At 43.0% G+C, this 16914-nt stretch overlaps 1 protein-coding gene across 3 annotated transcripts; it reads left to right on the top strand.

Moving 5' to 3' along the window:
- The first annotated feature begins 2950 nt into the window (after positions 1-2950).
- Positions 2951-15678, top strand: LOC133364941 (uncharacterized). Of its 3 annotated transcripts, none has more exons than XM_061586032.1 (6): positions 2951-3026; positions 4709-4855; positions 6605-8461; positions 9646-9771; positions 14171-14293; positions 15430-15678. In XM_061586032.1, the coding sequence occupies exons 2-6, from the start codon at positions 4717-4719 to the stop codon at positions 15465-15467; spliced, it is 2283 nt and encodes a 760-aa protein (XP_061442016.1). In that variant the 5' UTR covers positions 2951-3026; positions 4709-4716; the 3' UTR covers positions 15468-15678. The 3 variants fall into 3 exon arrangements, with proteins under 3 accessions (XP_061442016.1, XP_061442015.1, XP_061442017.1); XM_061586031.1 differs by lacking the exon at positions 2951-3026 and adding an exon at positions 3112-3388; XM_061586033.1 differs by lacking the exon at positions 2951-3026 and adding an exon at positions 3601-3686.
- The last annotated feature ends 1236 nt before the right edge of the window (positions 15679-16914 follow it).

Here is a 16914-nt window from a genome sequence, read left to right as displayed (position 1 = left end):
CACAGTGTAATCCTAAACATTTCTACTCAGAGGCAAAACCATTAATTCAATAAGGCTTCCTCTCAGGTAAGTAGCTATGGGATTACAGCCCCAGCTAGTTATTTTATCTTCTTAGCTGATTGCACATACTGGAGGATCATGCTCCAGAAAACAGTAGGTGATTTAAAATACATTTTCTCCCCAGAGGACTTTGCCCAGAGACACTCAGCTCGAAGTGCTAGAATTTTTGAAAGCCAAAGTTTGCAGCCTTAACTCTTGTCCATAAAATATGGGTGAATATATTTGTAAAAAAAGTAAGGCACATTCCAAGGAATCTAAAACTTTTTACCTTCATTTAGATGACTCCAATCCCAGATGGACAAGAGGAAGCAGGCATGTTAAAATCTCTCAGTCACAAGCAATGTGATTTCCATTAAAACAGTCTCTTCTCACAGCTTATGTATCCAGGTGCTATCCCCAGCCAAGAGCCATCTCAGAAAACTCAGCCAAGCATCATGATTTCTTGAGAATTAAAAGTTTTGCAGGTGAACAACTGGACATTTTAGTGTGGGGCTTCACATAATCAGGAATGGCCCTACCATTAGGCAGAATGAGACAACTGCATCAAGTGGCAGATTCAGAGGGGCAGGGAGTAGACTGTGCCACATGAGCTGCCCTGTACTCCCTAAGCTAGTCTGCTGTCCTCAGGTGCAGTGGAGATGCTGTCCCATTGCCAGTACAGAAGTAAGAGTCAACAGTTTGTCTACTTGTACATGGAATGGGTAAGGAACCATCTTGGCCTTAGCCTCACACAGCAAAATGTTTTGGGCTAGCCCTGCACACAATGTGTAGCACCAGCTTCCTAGTTTACCAGGGCAAGATCCTGTAATCAGATGCTCTTCTTCTTGCGACCTTTGCCACTTCCCAGTTGCCTGCCCTCTTCCTCTGGCTAATCTGCAGCATTGTTTGCAGGAATTGGGGAAAGTGAATGGGAGTTCACCTTGCACTGCTCACATACCCAGGCAGGCCAACAGGCAAGAGACAGCCAGGATGAAGAGAAACAGGGCAAGAGGGCTCACTGTAGGCCCCCTGCTGGGGTGTACCCCTCTGAATGCCACCCCACACAATGTGGGCAATTCTGATTACCAAATCTGCAGTCTGATGAACACTTAATTATGAATAAGTTTCACTGAACTCAGTGGAATTCGTTTGTGCTTTTTGCAAGCTCCCTAAGAAAGTGATTTGCTATTGGGTTCCCATTTGTACTATGGGAATAATAATAGACTTACCTTACTGGCTGTTAGGAGTGCTGAGATAATATACGTGAAGCACCTTGAACACTCTGAATAATATATAAATGCTAAGAACTTTATATTTTATTATTATATTCATTAACAGGCCAAAAAACCCTTGCGGTTTAAGAACGTACCTACAGCCAACAGATATTTCTATCAAACTTTAAAAAGTAAGGAAATTGGGCAGCTATAGTGAATACACCAGGGGAGCAGGAGACCTGACCTCCTCTCTGAGATATTGTACTGCCCTACACATTTGTCAAAATGCAAACACAGTTTGGGTTGGTCTTTCACAGTCCATTCCACTTCCTGTGTAGCTTGGAAGAATTTGGTAACATGCTTCTGAGCACATGGGGGAGGGGAGGAGATTGGGTGGGTGGGCGAGTGGGCAGAGGGGAAGCCCCTTTCCTTTCCAAAAGGAAAACAGTGTGAAGGGTATCATTGTTTTTCAGGGTTTCCCCCAATTTTTTATTCTACAGCAGGCACATGGGTTTAACCCAAATTTAAACTAAAGCTGTCACTGGCCACATCCACACCAGACCTTTATTTCACTTTAGACAGTCATGGCTTCTCCCAGAAAATCCTGGGAAGTGTAGTCAATGAAGGGTGCTGACAGTTGCTAGGAGTTGCCCTGTTCCCCTTACAGACCTTCAACCAGAGTGGCTGACTGTTAAACCACTCTGGCCACTCGAGCTCTCTCAGGGGAATAGGAGTCTCCTCTCAGCACCCTTCACAAACTACACTTCCCAGGATTCTTTAGGAGAAGCCATGACTGTAAAGTGAAATCAAAGTCTGGTGTGGGTGTGGCCCCCTGACTAGCCAAGCCCAGCAGCTGTGAATCTGGCTTTTAGAACACTAACAGTTGGTTCTTATTCATTCAGTTCAATGCTAAATTTCTTAAATTAATTAAAAATCAGCCAGGCTTTTTTTTTTTTACTTTTAAACTGCAGAAGATGAAGGCCAGAGTATGAGGCAAGGTCAGTAATAGGATTACAGGTACTCTGTGAACATGGCTGATTTTTAATTAATTTCAACAAATTATGAGAACTGACAGAAAAAAGTCCAAAAGGGGTCTGTTTTTCCCCTCTTTCTTCTTTTTACACTTTGAACTCTCAATTCTCTCTGACTTTTGTTTATCATCATGAAAATTGAGAGGGTTGTTAAGCAAGCGTTTCTGAGTTCAGGACTATAAGTTTTGTAAGGTTTTGTTTTGAAATGATCTTATGGGAAGCATCAGGATGGCATGGGGGTATTTTCAATGTAACATTGCGGAATGTGAAAAATCCACGCTGGCTATGCTTGTGGCTTTATAATTATTGGAAGATTGGGGCTTTGGACAGGAGATGGTTAATGGGGCCAGAGGTTCTTTTGGAAAATTGCTTTAATTGCCCTGGAAAAGGTGGCAAGTAACTCCCAGGAGTATTATTTCTTATTTACTTGCAACTGGAACCAGAAGGACCTGTAACATATTAAGGGTTTACAACTGGTTTTATCAGCCTGACCCTACACACGGAGGCTGGAAAGTGAGGTCAGTGAATGCAGGATGGCACTAAGTATTTGTAGGATCAAAGTGCTAATTGAAGTGGAATGAGCACTGGTCTTACTGTCTCCCTACTATTGTAATAAGTCTGAATTTTAAAAGTGGAAGGAGAGTGACTGCATGCAGCTTTATCTTATGTAAAGTGCACACAAGACCACTGAAATCAATCAGCTTAGGTGTACTCAACTTTGCCCAGAACCAGTCTGTTAGCTGTAAGTCTCCTGTTGTTTTACAGAAAAGGACTGAATTAGCTACAGGTGTGCTGAGGTAGGGATCGTACTTCTTAAGAAAGATGAGAGGCATTAGCAATTAGTTCTTTGCTGGGCTGTTTTTCAGATGCAGCAGCAGCATGGATCTTTGGTTTGGGGCCAAATACAGCAAGGGGAGAAATGATTTAGCTTTGTAGGGTTTGTGGTTAAGGATTAAAAAGCTATTTGTCAATGGGGATTCCTGGTTTATAAAAGAGTGTAGAAAGATGGTGAGATCTTAAGATAGTGGATTCTTGGTTGAGGTTGGTCTGTTGTTAGAAGGGCTTTCTGTAGGTTGTTTTGGTGGTCTCTTGGATCCTGAAGAGGTGTGTAAGTTTTTGTTCACTTTTAACATATCTTTCTCTTTTTTTGGTCCTAATTTTTTATGGTTGTATAAATTTGCAATCCTTTATAAGGGTTAGTAAACTGTAGATCTAGTGATATATTCTGAATAAGTTGTTCTATGGGTAGCTAATGTTGGAGTTCTGTGTGTGCCTTAAATCTTAATAATGAAACTAACAATAGCAACAATTATACTAGTGGAAAAATAGGAGTCAGTAGCAGAACTTCCTCTTGTTTTCGGCTAGGAGGAGTGAAGAGAACCTCTGCAATGACTTGGGAATGGTGTGTTCACTGTAACAGTCTTCTGTTATTTTAACATGAGGTGTATTGATTAGCCATTAAGCAAGCTGGGTCTGCAACATACTCTGTATGCTTACTTGGGAATTAGCCTTACTGAAATCAGTGGGACTTAATTTGAGCGAACTTGCACAGGATTGGGTTAGGATGGCTCCTTTTTAGAAGGCTATGGAATATATGTCTGTTCCTTCTTCTGTGTTCTATTGAAGAAGCAGTCATGGTGTCTGCTAATACTTAAGGTTTCCCTACCACAGTTTGCACGGAGTAGTTGGGCTTGACTAAGGTAGATGATGAGAGAGACAGGGGACAAGTATTCACTTCTGAGTCCATATGACAGAACAGAGAGCTTATGATTCAAGATCAACAGAGAGCAGTGAGGCCTTAGATTGGAACATGGTCCCACAAAAATCTGTTCTTTGTTTGGGGGACGTTTTCAATAACATATAATCTGGTCTTCTCTGAACAAATTGCAATACTTGATTGGGCTGAACATATTGTTCCAAATGCAGAGATGGACAAAAGGTCACAAGGAAGGCCCACCCCCTCCTCAAAAACTCCTCTGAAGGCTCTCAACTGTCCAAATGAAGACATGAAGAAATGTCAGGGGAAAGATATCTAGATGAATCTGTTCCTCCATGTGAAGGCATGGTGCTGGGGAATAGCCCAGAGCTTCTCCCGGATGTCCTGTCCCTCCCCTTTCTTTAAAAACTTGTTTTATTTTTACTTTGCTGACAGGGTAGCTGGGTGTGCTGCAAAGCCTGGCGCTGGTAAGAGCCCAGCTACCCACCACCTTTACTTGCCCAGATAATATATAAATTAGCATGCACAAATATGTGTCCTATGCCTGTGCCCTGAGTTCTTTAAATACTTAATGGAACCCCTGTCTGTGGGCAGCGCTGGGCCTGTGTCATCCTTGCAAGACCCAGGCTGTCCACTAGTTTGACAAAGGTGTGCATCTTTTTTTTAAAAAAAGTAGTGCTTGATATCTGATGCTTATCTGTTTCTAGCCTAGAAAATGAAAACTTCCTCAGAAAGCGGACCCTATTCCACAAACCAAAGACCGTTTTTTTATGCACAACCGACAGCACAACAACCATTCCCAAATCCATGGTTTCTTGGCCCAATGTACAACCCATATGGCATGCCTACAGCAGGTAAGGCAACCAGCTGAAGAAGAGGTATGGGCTGAGCCACTGATGAAATAAGAAATGGATCTGTTATGTAGCATTTGGTCTTGCTGTTCCTATTCAGGTTGGAACTTAATGTTGGTAATTCCCTAGTTTAGCCTTCACCAACCTGGGCTGTGCTGGCTGTGCTTGATGGGAATTGTAGTCCAAAACGTCTGGAGGGCATTAGGTTGGTAAAGATTGCCCTACATTATTTTCTAACTGGCTATCTGTACTCTAATAGAATAGTATACTGAGGACCTTGTAACTGTAGCACTTGCTCTGTGCATTGCTAGGTTAGAGGTGCCTTTCCTGGCAGAGATCCTCTTGGCTAACAGCTGTACACCAATAGAATTTCAATGGGTAAAGCCTTCAGTAGCATGGAGATAGTGATAGGAAATGCTTCACCTACTGAACTTCTGCATGCTATGCTATCAGGGCAAAAAACTCTGAAGCAAATTATCACTTCATAACAGCCATTACTCAAGGATACCCCTTTGCCTTTTTTCAATAAAGTTTGTCCCAGTTTTGGCTGCCACTTTGGTTCTACCTGCCACCAGTGTGAGGCCCTGACCACTTTGACCCAAGGGAATGAGGCCTTTGATCCCAAACGTTTGGCCCCCACCATCATAGTGGGACAAGAATAAGAGAGCTTCCCCAAGTTAAAGGGGAAGCTTAAGAGCTAGAACAGCCTTTCCCAACCAGTGTGCCTCCAGATGTTCTTGGACCACAATTCCCATCTTTCCTGACCATTGGCAATGCTGGCTGAGGCTGATGGGAGTTGTGGTCCAACAACATCAGGAGGCACACTGGTTGGGAAAGGCTGAGCTAGAAACTCGAACAGATAACAAGAAGCTTACTCCAAGTAGACTAGAGAAATGAACTGGCGCGCTCGCCATCTCCTCATTCTTCGAACTACTCAGGGTAAGTGACAAATTTGTGTAAATAACTACAGACACGGTCTTTAAATTGGAAGCATGTCCAATATTAATAGTTGCAACAATGGAGAGAATCCAGCATCTTGCCCTACACTTCTTAGACAAGTCCAGTCCCTCAAAACGCTAGGCCAAAAAGGATGTGACCCTGCAGTTTGTACCAGCAAACGAGTGACCCAGAGGAATCCACCGGAGATGCCAGTGGCCCCCAAATAGCCCTGACCATCCCAGGATGGCTGCGGTTCAGATGACATTGTGTAAATGTCTTCATAGGGAAGGGCTCCCTTCAGGGTCATGCTAGTCTGTTGTCTGGTCCCAATTAACTCTCACGGCTGAACATTTTCCAGGCTTTGAGTACTGCCCCTCTGGCCTTCACCTCTTTGGTGGTAGACTTTTGCAAGATCCCAGGTGGGAAGTGGGGCTGAGCAGAACAAACAATTCACCCCTGATGGTTTCAAACACAGGTCTTATCCCTGCATGTTGGGGTGGCAGGACTGTGCTGTCCTTGGTTTCCCCAATGGTGTGTTCTCAATGTTGGAGATGAAACCCCAATGCAATGGTTCTGTACATGATGCTGAGGAGGAAGGAAAGCAACCTGAAGAGGTTGTAAACCTCTGAAATTTGAACTTTTTTCATCCTTGGACATTATGGAGTGGTTTAAATCCTTTGCTGATCAAACGTGGATGGCATATTGGGTTTTGTTAAAGATTTGATGAACTATGGGTCTTTTTGTCTATGAACTAATGACTTAGGATTTTAGTTTGGGGAAAAATTATGTTGGAAAATATGTTTCTCTTCTTAGGCTTAAGAAGTGGGAATCCATATTTCCCGTTTTATTCTGTTCCTATCCAAGAGTACCCTGGATATCTTGTTCCACAACATCCCATGCAGATGAGAGTTAACAGAAGACCTTATTTTAACGGTCCTCCACCCTCATCACCCATGTTTTATCAAGCCACACGCTTCAGGCATTATAACCCTGGGAAACGAACAGAGACCAAAGAAACTCAGACTGATCCTAAACAGCCTGAAAGTAAACCAAAGAAATATCAGGATCATAGTATAGAAACGAAAGGCTGTGATACTGGAAACATAGCCTGTGTCTCATCTGGTGTTTGTAAAGGTACTGAAATCTCATTGGAAAAGCCAGAGAGCTCTGTATCTCCTGTATCAGACAGAGACTTTGCCAAGAGCTCTTCAGGTTCTGTACAATTCCGAAGCCTTCCCCCACCAGGCTATGCTTTTGAGAAAGAGGAAGTAAGAATAGAGTATGGGAATGGTGGTGCCCCTGCCATTCAGCTATGGAAGTCCTTCAAAGAAACAATCCCTCTTTATGATGTGGCAAAGAAACCAGTGGCAGAAAATGTAATGCAAAGAGATATGTTTGCTCTGAGCTCTTGTGAAGGAGTTGTATATGGGCCTCATGAGCAGGCTGAGTTGGTGCCAAGTATTTCTTATTCAGAGGAGCAAAAGACTGTTGAAGATGTGCAGGAGAAAGAGCTTCAATATAAAGCAAAGCTGGAACTGGAAAAACAAGGAGTTACTAGCCATAGAGCAAAGTCTCCTCTAGACGAGGCCAGAGCAGTGCAGCTGGCTGAACCCACCAGACCTGACCTGTTAGGAGCAAGGCAAGATGTTCTGATGCCCAAAAGATCTTCTGGCTTGAAGAGGTCCAATGGTTCAAAAGCTCCTCAAGATGTGTCCAACCTTGTTCGTCAAAGGGAATTGTTTCCATCTGGCATGGAGATAAGGAATGATTCGTATTTCCCTCAGAAGTTGAATGAAAACAATAATGCAACTGATGGACATCTGCCAGGCTTAGAAACAAGCTTGTGGTGTGATGAGTCACAGAAATACATTCCTTCTGAGAGTTGGTTGGCATGTTTGGATAACATGGATGCTAACTACAATTACAATATGTATCTGTCCCAAAGGAAGCGTCCAAGTGTACTCAGTCTAACCTCTGACGAGATGTCTTCTGTGGATGAAGGCTCATCGACTGACAATGTACCAGTATCTTATTTTGCCCCCGACTACATGCTTCAGAATATGTGTACCTTCAAGAAACACACAGAAGGTTTGGAGAGGGAGAAAATAAAAAGTGGAGGTTCCCTCAATGAAGATGAGGAAGTGGGGGGGATTGAACAGGCCAATATTAGCCACAGCCAGAACTTTAAAGGCTGCTCAAGGGTCAAGATTAAAGAGATTTCCAGTCAAAGCAGCAAGCTGGGCATTCTCCCTAGGTCTTCCAGCAGAAAGCAGCTCTACTCTCTGAAGAAAAAAGCTACGAAGAGTTTGTCTCTGTCAGAACCAGATGATTCCGAAGAATACTGGGTGAAGGAACTGGAGGAGGAGGAAGAGGAGGAGGAGGAAGAGGAATACTTGAATCAAGAAAGTTCAAAAAAACCCTTAACCCCTACCAAAAGTGGCCTTTCCAGGCAGACTGGTCAGCAGGTGATTTGGAGAATACCAAAACATGCAGTGCCAGCACACCTCATTAGTTGGCCTGTACAAGAAAAATTAAAAACAGCTCCTAAACTGAAGAAGGATCAAGAACAAGATGAGGATCTCGATGGTGACTACAGCTTTTGGCTGCAGAGGCCTACAGCACAACCATTAGAAGTACTAGAGCTGCGAAGAAATTCACAAAAGTGTTCAGGTAAGTAGTGAACTGAAAAGGGGCACCCTGTAACTTGGGACACCTTCTAATGCAGCCGTCATTTTCTCACACACAGTGGGTCTTGCCAATTGAAAGGGTGAAAACAAGCTTTAAAGCATCTTTTAATAAGCTGGTGTATGTGGGAACCACTGAGTAGTTGGTTGTCTGAATGCTCATTAAGTCCAGAACGTGACACTGATCTGCATCATTATGTATTTAGAAGAATTTATTAGTTCTTAATAAGAATGCATTAAATTTAATCAGAATTAAATAAATGTAATAACGTAACGAGAAATTCTTAATAAAAATCCCTAAGCAATGTACATTATTAGTATTAGTATTAGTATTAGTATTAGTATTAGTATTAGTATTAGTATTAGTATTAGTATTTTATTTATACCCCCCCTTTCGGCCAAAAGCCCTCAAGGCGGCTTACAAGGAAAAATAAACACAGATATAAAAATACAATATAAAAATACAATAAAAGCAATACAATTTACAAGAATTAAATTAAATAACAAATAACATTATAATAACAAATAAAATTATCATTATCGGCACCGCCAAGAAAGAGGAGGTGGTGTCAGCGGCGGCGGCAGCTCCCGAGAGGCAGAAGGGCGACAGACATTTGTTACAGCAAAGCTGTTTGCTGTTTCAATGTTGTCTTCCTCTCCATGTCCTCGGACTCGCTCAGCTGCTGCTCCCCAGGCTTCTGCTGCTGCTGGTGGTGATGGTTTATGCGGGGCGTTAGAATTATAATGTCATTCTAACGTGAACTACTATTGTAAGAGCTTTGCTAAAATCCAGGCCTGACTGAATGCTTTCTCAAACCAGCTTGAAGGGGGTTCATGGCTAGATTGGCAGTTGGAAGTGACAAAACTCTTGACTAATACTGCTGCAAATCTGTGTACATATGATTCTGATCTTGCTCTTCATGCTAAATGAATGCATGATGTGGGAGGGAACAATCGGATGTTACATGAAGCTTGAAAACTCATGGCTCAGAATCCTAGAGAACTAAATGCTAGATTAAACTACAGAGCTTAATTCAGTACGGGCTTCTGGTTTAAAACAGAAACTAGTGGATACTAGTGAGTCTTTTTGAGGGGGGGATGGTTTAGGATGGTGTAATTGCAGCATATATACAGTGACTGATTAGGAGTTTGCTTCCTTATCTTGGCCAGGAAGGCTACAAAAGGAAGGTGGAAGGATTGCAGCTGATGAATACTGGATAAAAAGTGGTGCTAGGCCCAAGTTTGCTAGCCTGGTGCATGGTGGCCTCTTGCCCACAACCAGAAACGGAGAGAAAGGTATGGTCGTATCTGTTTCAGTGTCTAAAGAAAACATTTTCATTCAACATAAGGTACAAAGTACTTTAAGTCTGTCCTGATAGCAACTCATTTGAATTTGGTTGATCTCTCTGTTAACACTCGAAGGAAGGGAGAACGCTTTGGCAAAACAGCAGCTTGAATGCATGCAGAAAGCAAGGTCTGTAAGGGCAACGTCTTGCATAAGAACATAAGAACATAAGAAGAGCCTGCTGGATCAGGCCAGTGGCCCATCTAGTCCAGCATCCTGTTCTCACAGTGGCCAACCAGGTGCCTGGGGGAAGCCCGCAAGCAGGACCCGAGTGCAAGAACACTCTCCCCTCCTGAGGCTTCCAGCAACTGGTTTTCAGAAGCATGCTGCCTCTGACTAGGGTGGCAGAGCACAGCCATCACAGCTAGTAGCCATTGATAGCCCTGTCCTCCATGAATTTGTCTAATCTTCTTTTAAAGCCATCCAAGCTGGTGGCCATTACTGCATCTTGTGGGAGCAAATTCCATAGTTTAACTATGCGCTGAGTAAAGAAGTACTTCCTTTTGTCTGTCCTGAATCTTCCAACATTCAGTTTCTTTGAATGTCCACGAGTTCTAGTATTATGAGAGAGGGAGAAGAACTTTTCTCTATCCACTTTCTCAATGCCATGCATAATTTTATACACTTCTATCATGTCTCCTCTGACCCGCCTTTTCTCTAAACTAAAAAGCCCCAAATGCTGCAACCTTTCCTTGTAAGGGAGTCGCTCCATCCCCTTGATCATTCTGGTTGCCCTCTTCTGAACCTTTTCCAACTCCATAATATCATTTTTGAGATGACGCGACCAGAACTGTACACAGTATTCCAAATGCGGCCGCACCATAGATTTATACATTATGATATCGGCTGTTTTATTTTCAATACCTTTCCTAATTATCGCTAGCATGGAATTTGCCTTTTTCACAGCTGCCGCACACTGGGTCGACATTTTCATCGTGCTGTCCACTACAACCCCGAGGTCTGTCTCCTGGTCGGTCACCGCCAGTTCAGACCCCATGAGCGTATATGTGAAATTCAGATTTTTTGCTCCAATATGCATAATTTTACACTTGTTTATATTGAATTGCATTTGCCATTTTTCCGCCCATTCACTCAGTTTGGAGAGGTCTTTTTGGAGCTCTTCGCAATCCCTTTTTGTTTTAACAACCCTGAACAATTTAGTGTCATCAGCAAACTTGGCCACTTCACTGCTCACTCCTAATTCTAGGTCATTAAAGTACAGGTCCCAATACCGATCCTTGAGGGACTCCACTTTCTACAGCCCTCCATTGGGAGAACTGTCCGTTTATTCCTACTCTCTGCTTTCTGCTTCTTAACCAATTCCTTATCCACAAGAGGACCTCTCCTCTTATTCCATGACTGCTAAGCTTCCTCAGAAGCCTTTGGTGAGGTACCTTGTCAAGCGCTTTTTGAAAGTCTAAGTACACTATGTCCACTGGATCACCTCTATCTATATGCTTGTTGACACTCTCAAAGAATTCTAATAGGTTACTGAGACAGGACCTTCCCTTGCAGAAGCCATGCTGGCTCTGCTTCAGCAAGGCTTGTTCTTCTATGCGCTTAGTTAATCTAGCTTTAATAATACTTTCTACCAGTTTTCCAGGGACAGAAGTTAAGCTAACTGGCCTGTAATTTCCGGGATCCCCTCTGGATCCCTTTTTGAAGATTGGCGTTACATTTGCCACTTTCCAGTCCTCAGGCACGGAGGAGGACCCAAGGGACAAGTTACATATTTTAGTTAGCAGATCAGCAATTTCACATTTGAGTTCTTTGAGAACTCTCGGGTGGATGCCATCCGGGCCCGGTGATTTGTCAGTTTTTATATTGTCCATTAAGCTTAGAACTTCCTCTCTCGTTACCACTATTTGTCTCAGTTCCTCAGAATCCCTTCCTGCAAATGTTAGTTCAGGTTCAGGGATCTGCCCTATATCTTCCACTGTGAAGACAGATGCAAAGAATTCATTTAGCTTCTCTGCAATCTCCTTATCGTTCTTTAGTACACCTTTGACTCCCTTATCATCTAAGGGTCCAATTGTCTCCCTAGATGGTCTCCTGCTTTGAATGTATTTATAGAATTTTTTGTTGTTGGTTTTTATGTTCTTAGCAGTGTGCTCTTCAAATTCTTTTTTAGCATCCCTTATTGTCTTCTTGCATTTCTTTTGCCAGAGTTTGTGTTCTTTTTTATTTTCTTCATTCGGACAAGACTTCCATTTTTTGAAGGAAGACTTTTTGCCTCTAAGAGCTTCCTTGACTTTGCTCGTTAACCATGCTGGCATCTTCTTGGCCCTGGCGGTACCTTTTCTGATCTGCGGTATGCACTCCAGTTGAGCTTCTAATATAGTGTTTTTAAACAACTTCCAAGCATTTTCGAGTGATGTGACCCTCTGGACTTTGTTTTTCAGCTTTCTTTTTACCAATCCCCTCATTTTTGTGAAGTTTCCTCTTTTGAAGTCAAATGTGACCGTGTTGGATTTTCTTGGCAATTGGCCAGTTACATGTATGTTTAATTTAATAGCACTGTGGTCACTGCTCCCAATCGGTTCAACAACACTTACATCTCGCACCAGGTCCCGGTCCCCACTGAGGATTAAGTCCAGGGTTGCCGTCCCTTTGGTCAGTTCCATGACCAACTGGTCTAGGGAATAGTCATTTAGAATATCTAGAAACTTTGCTTCTTTGTCATGACTGGAACACATATGCAGCCAGTCTATGTCCGGGTAGTTGAAGTCACCCATTACTACCACATTTCCTAGTTTGGATGCTTCCTCAATTTCATATCTCATCTCAAGGTCTCCCTGAGCATTTTGATCAGGGGGACGATAGATCGTTCCCAGTATTAAGTCCCTCCTGGGGCATGGTATCACCACCCACAACGATTCTGTGGAGGAGTCTGCCTCTTTTGGGGTTTCGAGCTTGCTCGATTCAATGCCTTCTTTCACGTATAGAGCGACTCCGCCACCAGTACGTCCTTCCCTGTCCTTCCGATATAGTTTACATCCAGGGATAACCGTATCCCACTGGTTTTCTCCATTCCACCAGGTCTCCGTTATGCTCACTGTATCAATGCTCTCCTCTAAGACCAAGCACTCCAGTTCTCCCATCTTGGTTCGCAGGCTCCTAGCATTAGCGTACAGGCACTTGTAAGCAGTGTCTCTCTTCAAGTGTCTTTGGCACTTGTGGTTAGGCCTGTGGTAATTTTGCTCTTCTGAATTTATATCCTGTGCCCCTGCTCTCACAATGCCTACTTCTAGGCCTACCCCTTTTAAAATTTCATCATTTCTTTGGTTTTTATCCCAGGGGGGAGGTTTATTCCGAACTGGACCTTTCTCAGCTCCTGTCGGGTTTCCCCCCTCAGTCAGTTTAAAAGCTGCTCTGCCACCTTTTTAATTTTAAGTGCCAGCAGTCTGGTTCCATTCTGGTTCAAGTGGAGCCCGTCCCTTTTGTACAGGCCCGGCTTGTCCCAAAATGTTCCCCAGTGCCTAACAAATCCAAACCCTTCCACCCAACACCATCGTCTCATCCACGCATTGAGACTGCGAAGCTGGGCCTGTCTGGCTGGTCCTGCGCATGGAACCGGTAGCATTTCAGAGAAAGCCACCTTGGAGGTCCTGGCTTTCAGCATCCTACCTAGCAACCTAAATTTTGCTTCCAGGACCTCACGGCTGCATTTCCCCATGTCGTTGGTGCCAACGTGCACCACGACCACTGACTCCTTCCCAGCACTGTCTACCAAACTATCTAAACGACGGGCGATATCCGCAACCTTCGCACCAGGCAGGCAAAACACCTTGCCTGCATACTGTGCAGAGACAAACCTGGATTTGACACCAGTGGTAGACTCGATAGGGAACTGCAGCTAATCACAAGGCTCAAACCAGTGTACCTATATAACACACACATTTGCAAATGTACATGTGATGCCCACACTTGGTCTTGGATGAACGTTTAGTGTATCTTGAGGGCCAGCCTGAACAACACAAGTGAGCTGTATATGTATTGCTACAAATGAAGTTACGCCACACTGGTTTCTATAGATGCACACAAATGTATTAAGGTAGTCTAGCTTACAGCATAGTAGGTAATTCTAGAGGGATGGGGGAAAGTTCTAGTTCAATAATGGAGGGAATGAACAACTAACCATTCTAAACTGGGTTAATAAAACTGACATTACTTAAAGCATTTTTATTCTGCTCTTCAGCCAAAGAACCTACAAATGTCAGGGATAAGACAGTCCATGTGCCAAGGCTTACATTCTTAGATTTGGCACAAAAAGAAAAAGGATTGGGAGGGAGAAGGAAAAAAGCCAACTCTGGTATATTTTGGGTGCAGAAACATTCCCCTTTCCTTCAGGTGACTTGCCTATAGATATGCCAAAGAAGAAAGGAGCACGTAAGCCTCCACACAAACGTAGAGACACAAGACATGATGTAGAAGTTGAAGAATGGGAGAAGCCTAAAACCACCCAGCACAAGGGTAAGTTTATTAAGTCAGTGAATTCTGTACCAGACTACCTCCTGCTTTTAAACTTGAATTCCAGGTCATACCTATAAAGACTACTGCTAACTCTCAGCTATGTATGTGACCTAATACTTAGTCCAGTAATTTCGAGCATGTAGATACCAGAATGGATTCTTGGAGGAAACTGCTGGTCAATTCAACTGGAAAACAATGTAAAAACGTCATTGTAAATCTGTGCATGGGATGCTTTTAAGGACATAGGTCCTGGGAAGCATGAAAGTAGAGAAGGGGTATATGCTTCTGAATCTTCAAGTGTGCTTCTATAGTGCTCTTGGCCTGTCTATGATAAAAACAGACCTTTTTATGAGTTGTGAATGGCAACAGACCAATTTTTAGACTTCAAAGCGTTATAATCTTATTTGCATAGATATCTGAAATGCCAAGCCTTGGTCCTGCTTTGTAGGTTGTAGAACAGATGAGAAACCTGGTTCCAAGTGCCAGCAAAAGTGGCTCTGTATGCTCTGCTTGCTAGTAGTCTGTACTCTGGCCCATTAAGCTGAAAATTTATTGTGCATGGTCCCTCTTCAGTGGGAAGTGATTTAATTTTTTTGCTGTATTTTCCTCTGTAGCCTGTTATATTTCATCTATTGTGCATGCCAAGAGTTTGTGGCTTCAAAGATGAATAGGATGCCAGTATTCATGTGTCTGTTGTGTACCTACACTGGCTGCTGCCCTGCCCTGTTTAGAAATATAATATAGTCCTCTTGGGGGCAAGGAGTTTTTGGATGCTGCATCTCATGCAACCTTCCTCCAGGTGGCAAAACCATACCTTCAGAGGCTTGCACCAGGTGTGTGTTGCCCTATCCTGCTATCCTATCTAACTTAGGCACCCTTTAATAGTGGACAGGATTGTGGTGTACAGAATAGCAACTGAGCTCTTTAGAATAGATTTTAGGAGCCCTGCAAGTTTGGGTAGTGCTTTTTCAATGGCCCTGCAGATTACATATGTTGAGATTTCCCCCTCGTCTACTGTTTACAGGTGAAACTCAAATAATTCCTTTAGCAGGTCAATGTCTATTGAAACATGAATGGATAAAAAGCAGAGTGTACTTCCTTACTTATTACAACCTTCCTTATTATCTTTTGTGCAGGGCGCCCAGCAAAGAGATCTCTCTATAGAAGAAGATAATTATAACTGAAGTGCAAACATTTCCCAGTATCATTCAGATGAGTCATAAGCAAACTTTTGCAAGTGGATCAGATATTAAAGTTGCACTCTCAAGATTTCTGAGTACACGTATGAAAAATGTATAAAAAAGTGGACACCAAAATGAAGGCACTTGATATTGTAAATAACACAAACAATATTTAAATAAAAATAAAGATTAAGATTGCACTTATGAGATGTCTGGATAATTAAATTGTAATGCAGAGGTTACTAGTGGTCAAAACATTTGAGCGTTAAGTGGCAAACATTGAGCCAAGGAATGTTTGTGTTCTGGGAACTAACTGCAACCGAGTCTGAGAAAATTGCATTTAGAGTTGAACTACATTCCACTTTCAGAAGACCTCTTTTGGATGTTCCCCACTTCCATGAGCTATGAGAAATCCAGGGGCAGCAGGGTTCATTCCTCTGGACAAGAGCACAGAAGACTAAGGGTGTCTTTCTAATACCTGTGCACAATATACAAGCACAGCATATTGAGAACAATATACGTACTTCTAAAGCAGGCAGGACAGTAGCTAATTCTACATCTGATCACCAAATAACAGGTGTGGACCTCCACAGACCCAAGGCTGCTCCTAGTTTAATTAAACTAGGAGGTTTGCAATAAAGGTTGCAGCATATGGGGCTTTTTAATTAAGGCAATTTGCCTTTAATTAAGGCAAATCAGAGGTGACATGACAGAAGTGTATAAAATTATGGATGGCATGGAGACAGTAGACACAGCTTTTCTTCCTCTGTCATAATACCAGAACACGTGGATACCCAATGAAGCTGAATACTGGAAGATTGAGGACAGACAAAATAAAGTATTTCTTCACACAGCACATAGTTAAACTATAGAATTTGCTTCAACAGGAGGCAGTGATGGCCACCAACTTGGATGGCTTTAAAAAAAATATTAGAAAATTCATGGAGGATCAGTGGCTACTAGCCCTGATGGATGTGCTCTGCCACCATAGTCAGAGGCAGCATGCTTCTGGATACCAGTTGCTGGAAATAACAGGAGGGGGTGAGTGCTCTTGCGCTCAGGTCCTCCTTGCAGGCTTCCCATGGGCATTTGGTTGGCCACTGTGAGAAGAAGATGCTAGACTAGATAGACCACTGGCCTGGTCCAGCAGGCTGTTCTTATGTTCTTAAGATCTCAGCTTGCTTGTTCTGTTTGTGTCTTGGATGCAGAGAGGGATCTCTTTTCTAACTTCATCCTGTTCCTGTATTTAACAGACTGTTTATTTACAGGATGAGGTTGGATCGTTCTCTAGTAGGATACAAGCAGAGTTAAAAATCTGGGGTGGTGGGGTGAGAATAGGCCTTCACCTCATTGTCCACCACACAATTAGCATCCTCATTACAGTACGGTACATGAGGGTGTAAAAGATACCTAACGTGGATGGTTCTGTAGCTATGCAGT

Source organism: Rhineura floridana, chromosome 10 (assembly GCF_030035675.1).
Source record: "Rhineura floridana isolate rRhiFlo1 chromosome 10, rRhiFlo1.hap2, whole genome shotgun sequence".
In the NCBI taxonomy this organism is placed as follows: domain Eukaryota; kingdom Metazoa; phylum Chordata; class Lepidosauria; order Squamata; family Rhineuridae; genus Rhineura; species Rhineura floridana.
This window is presented reverse-complemented; position numbering and strand designations above follow the sequence as displayed.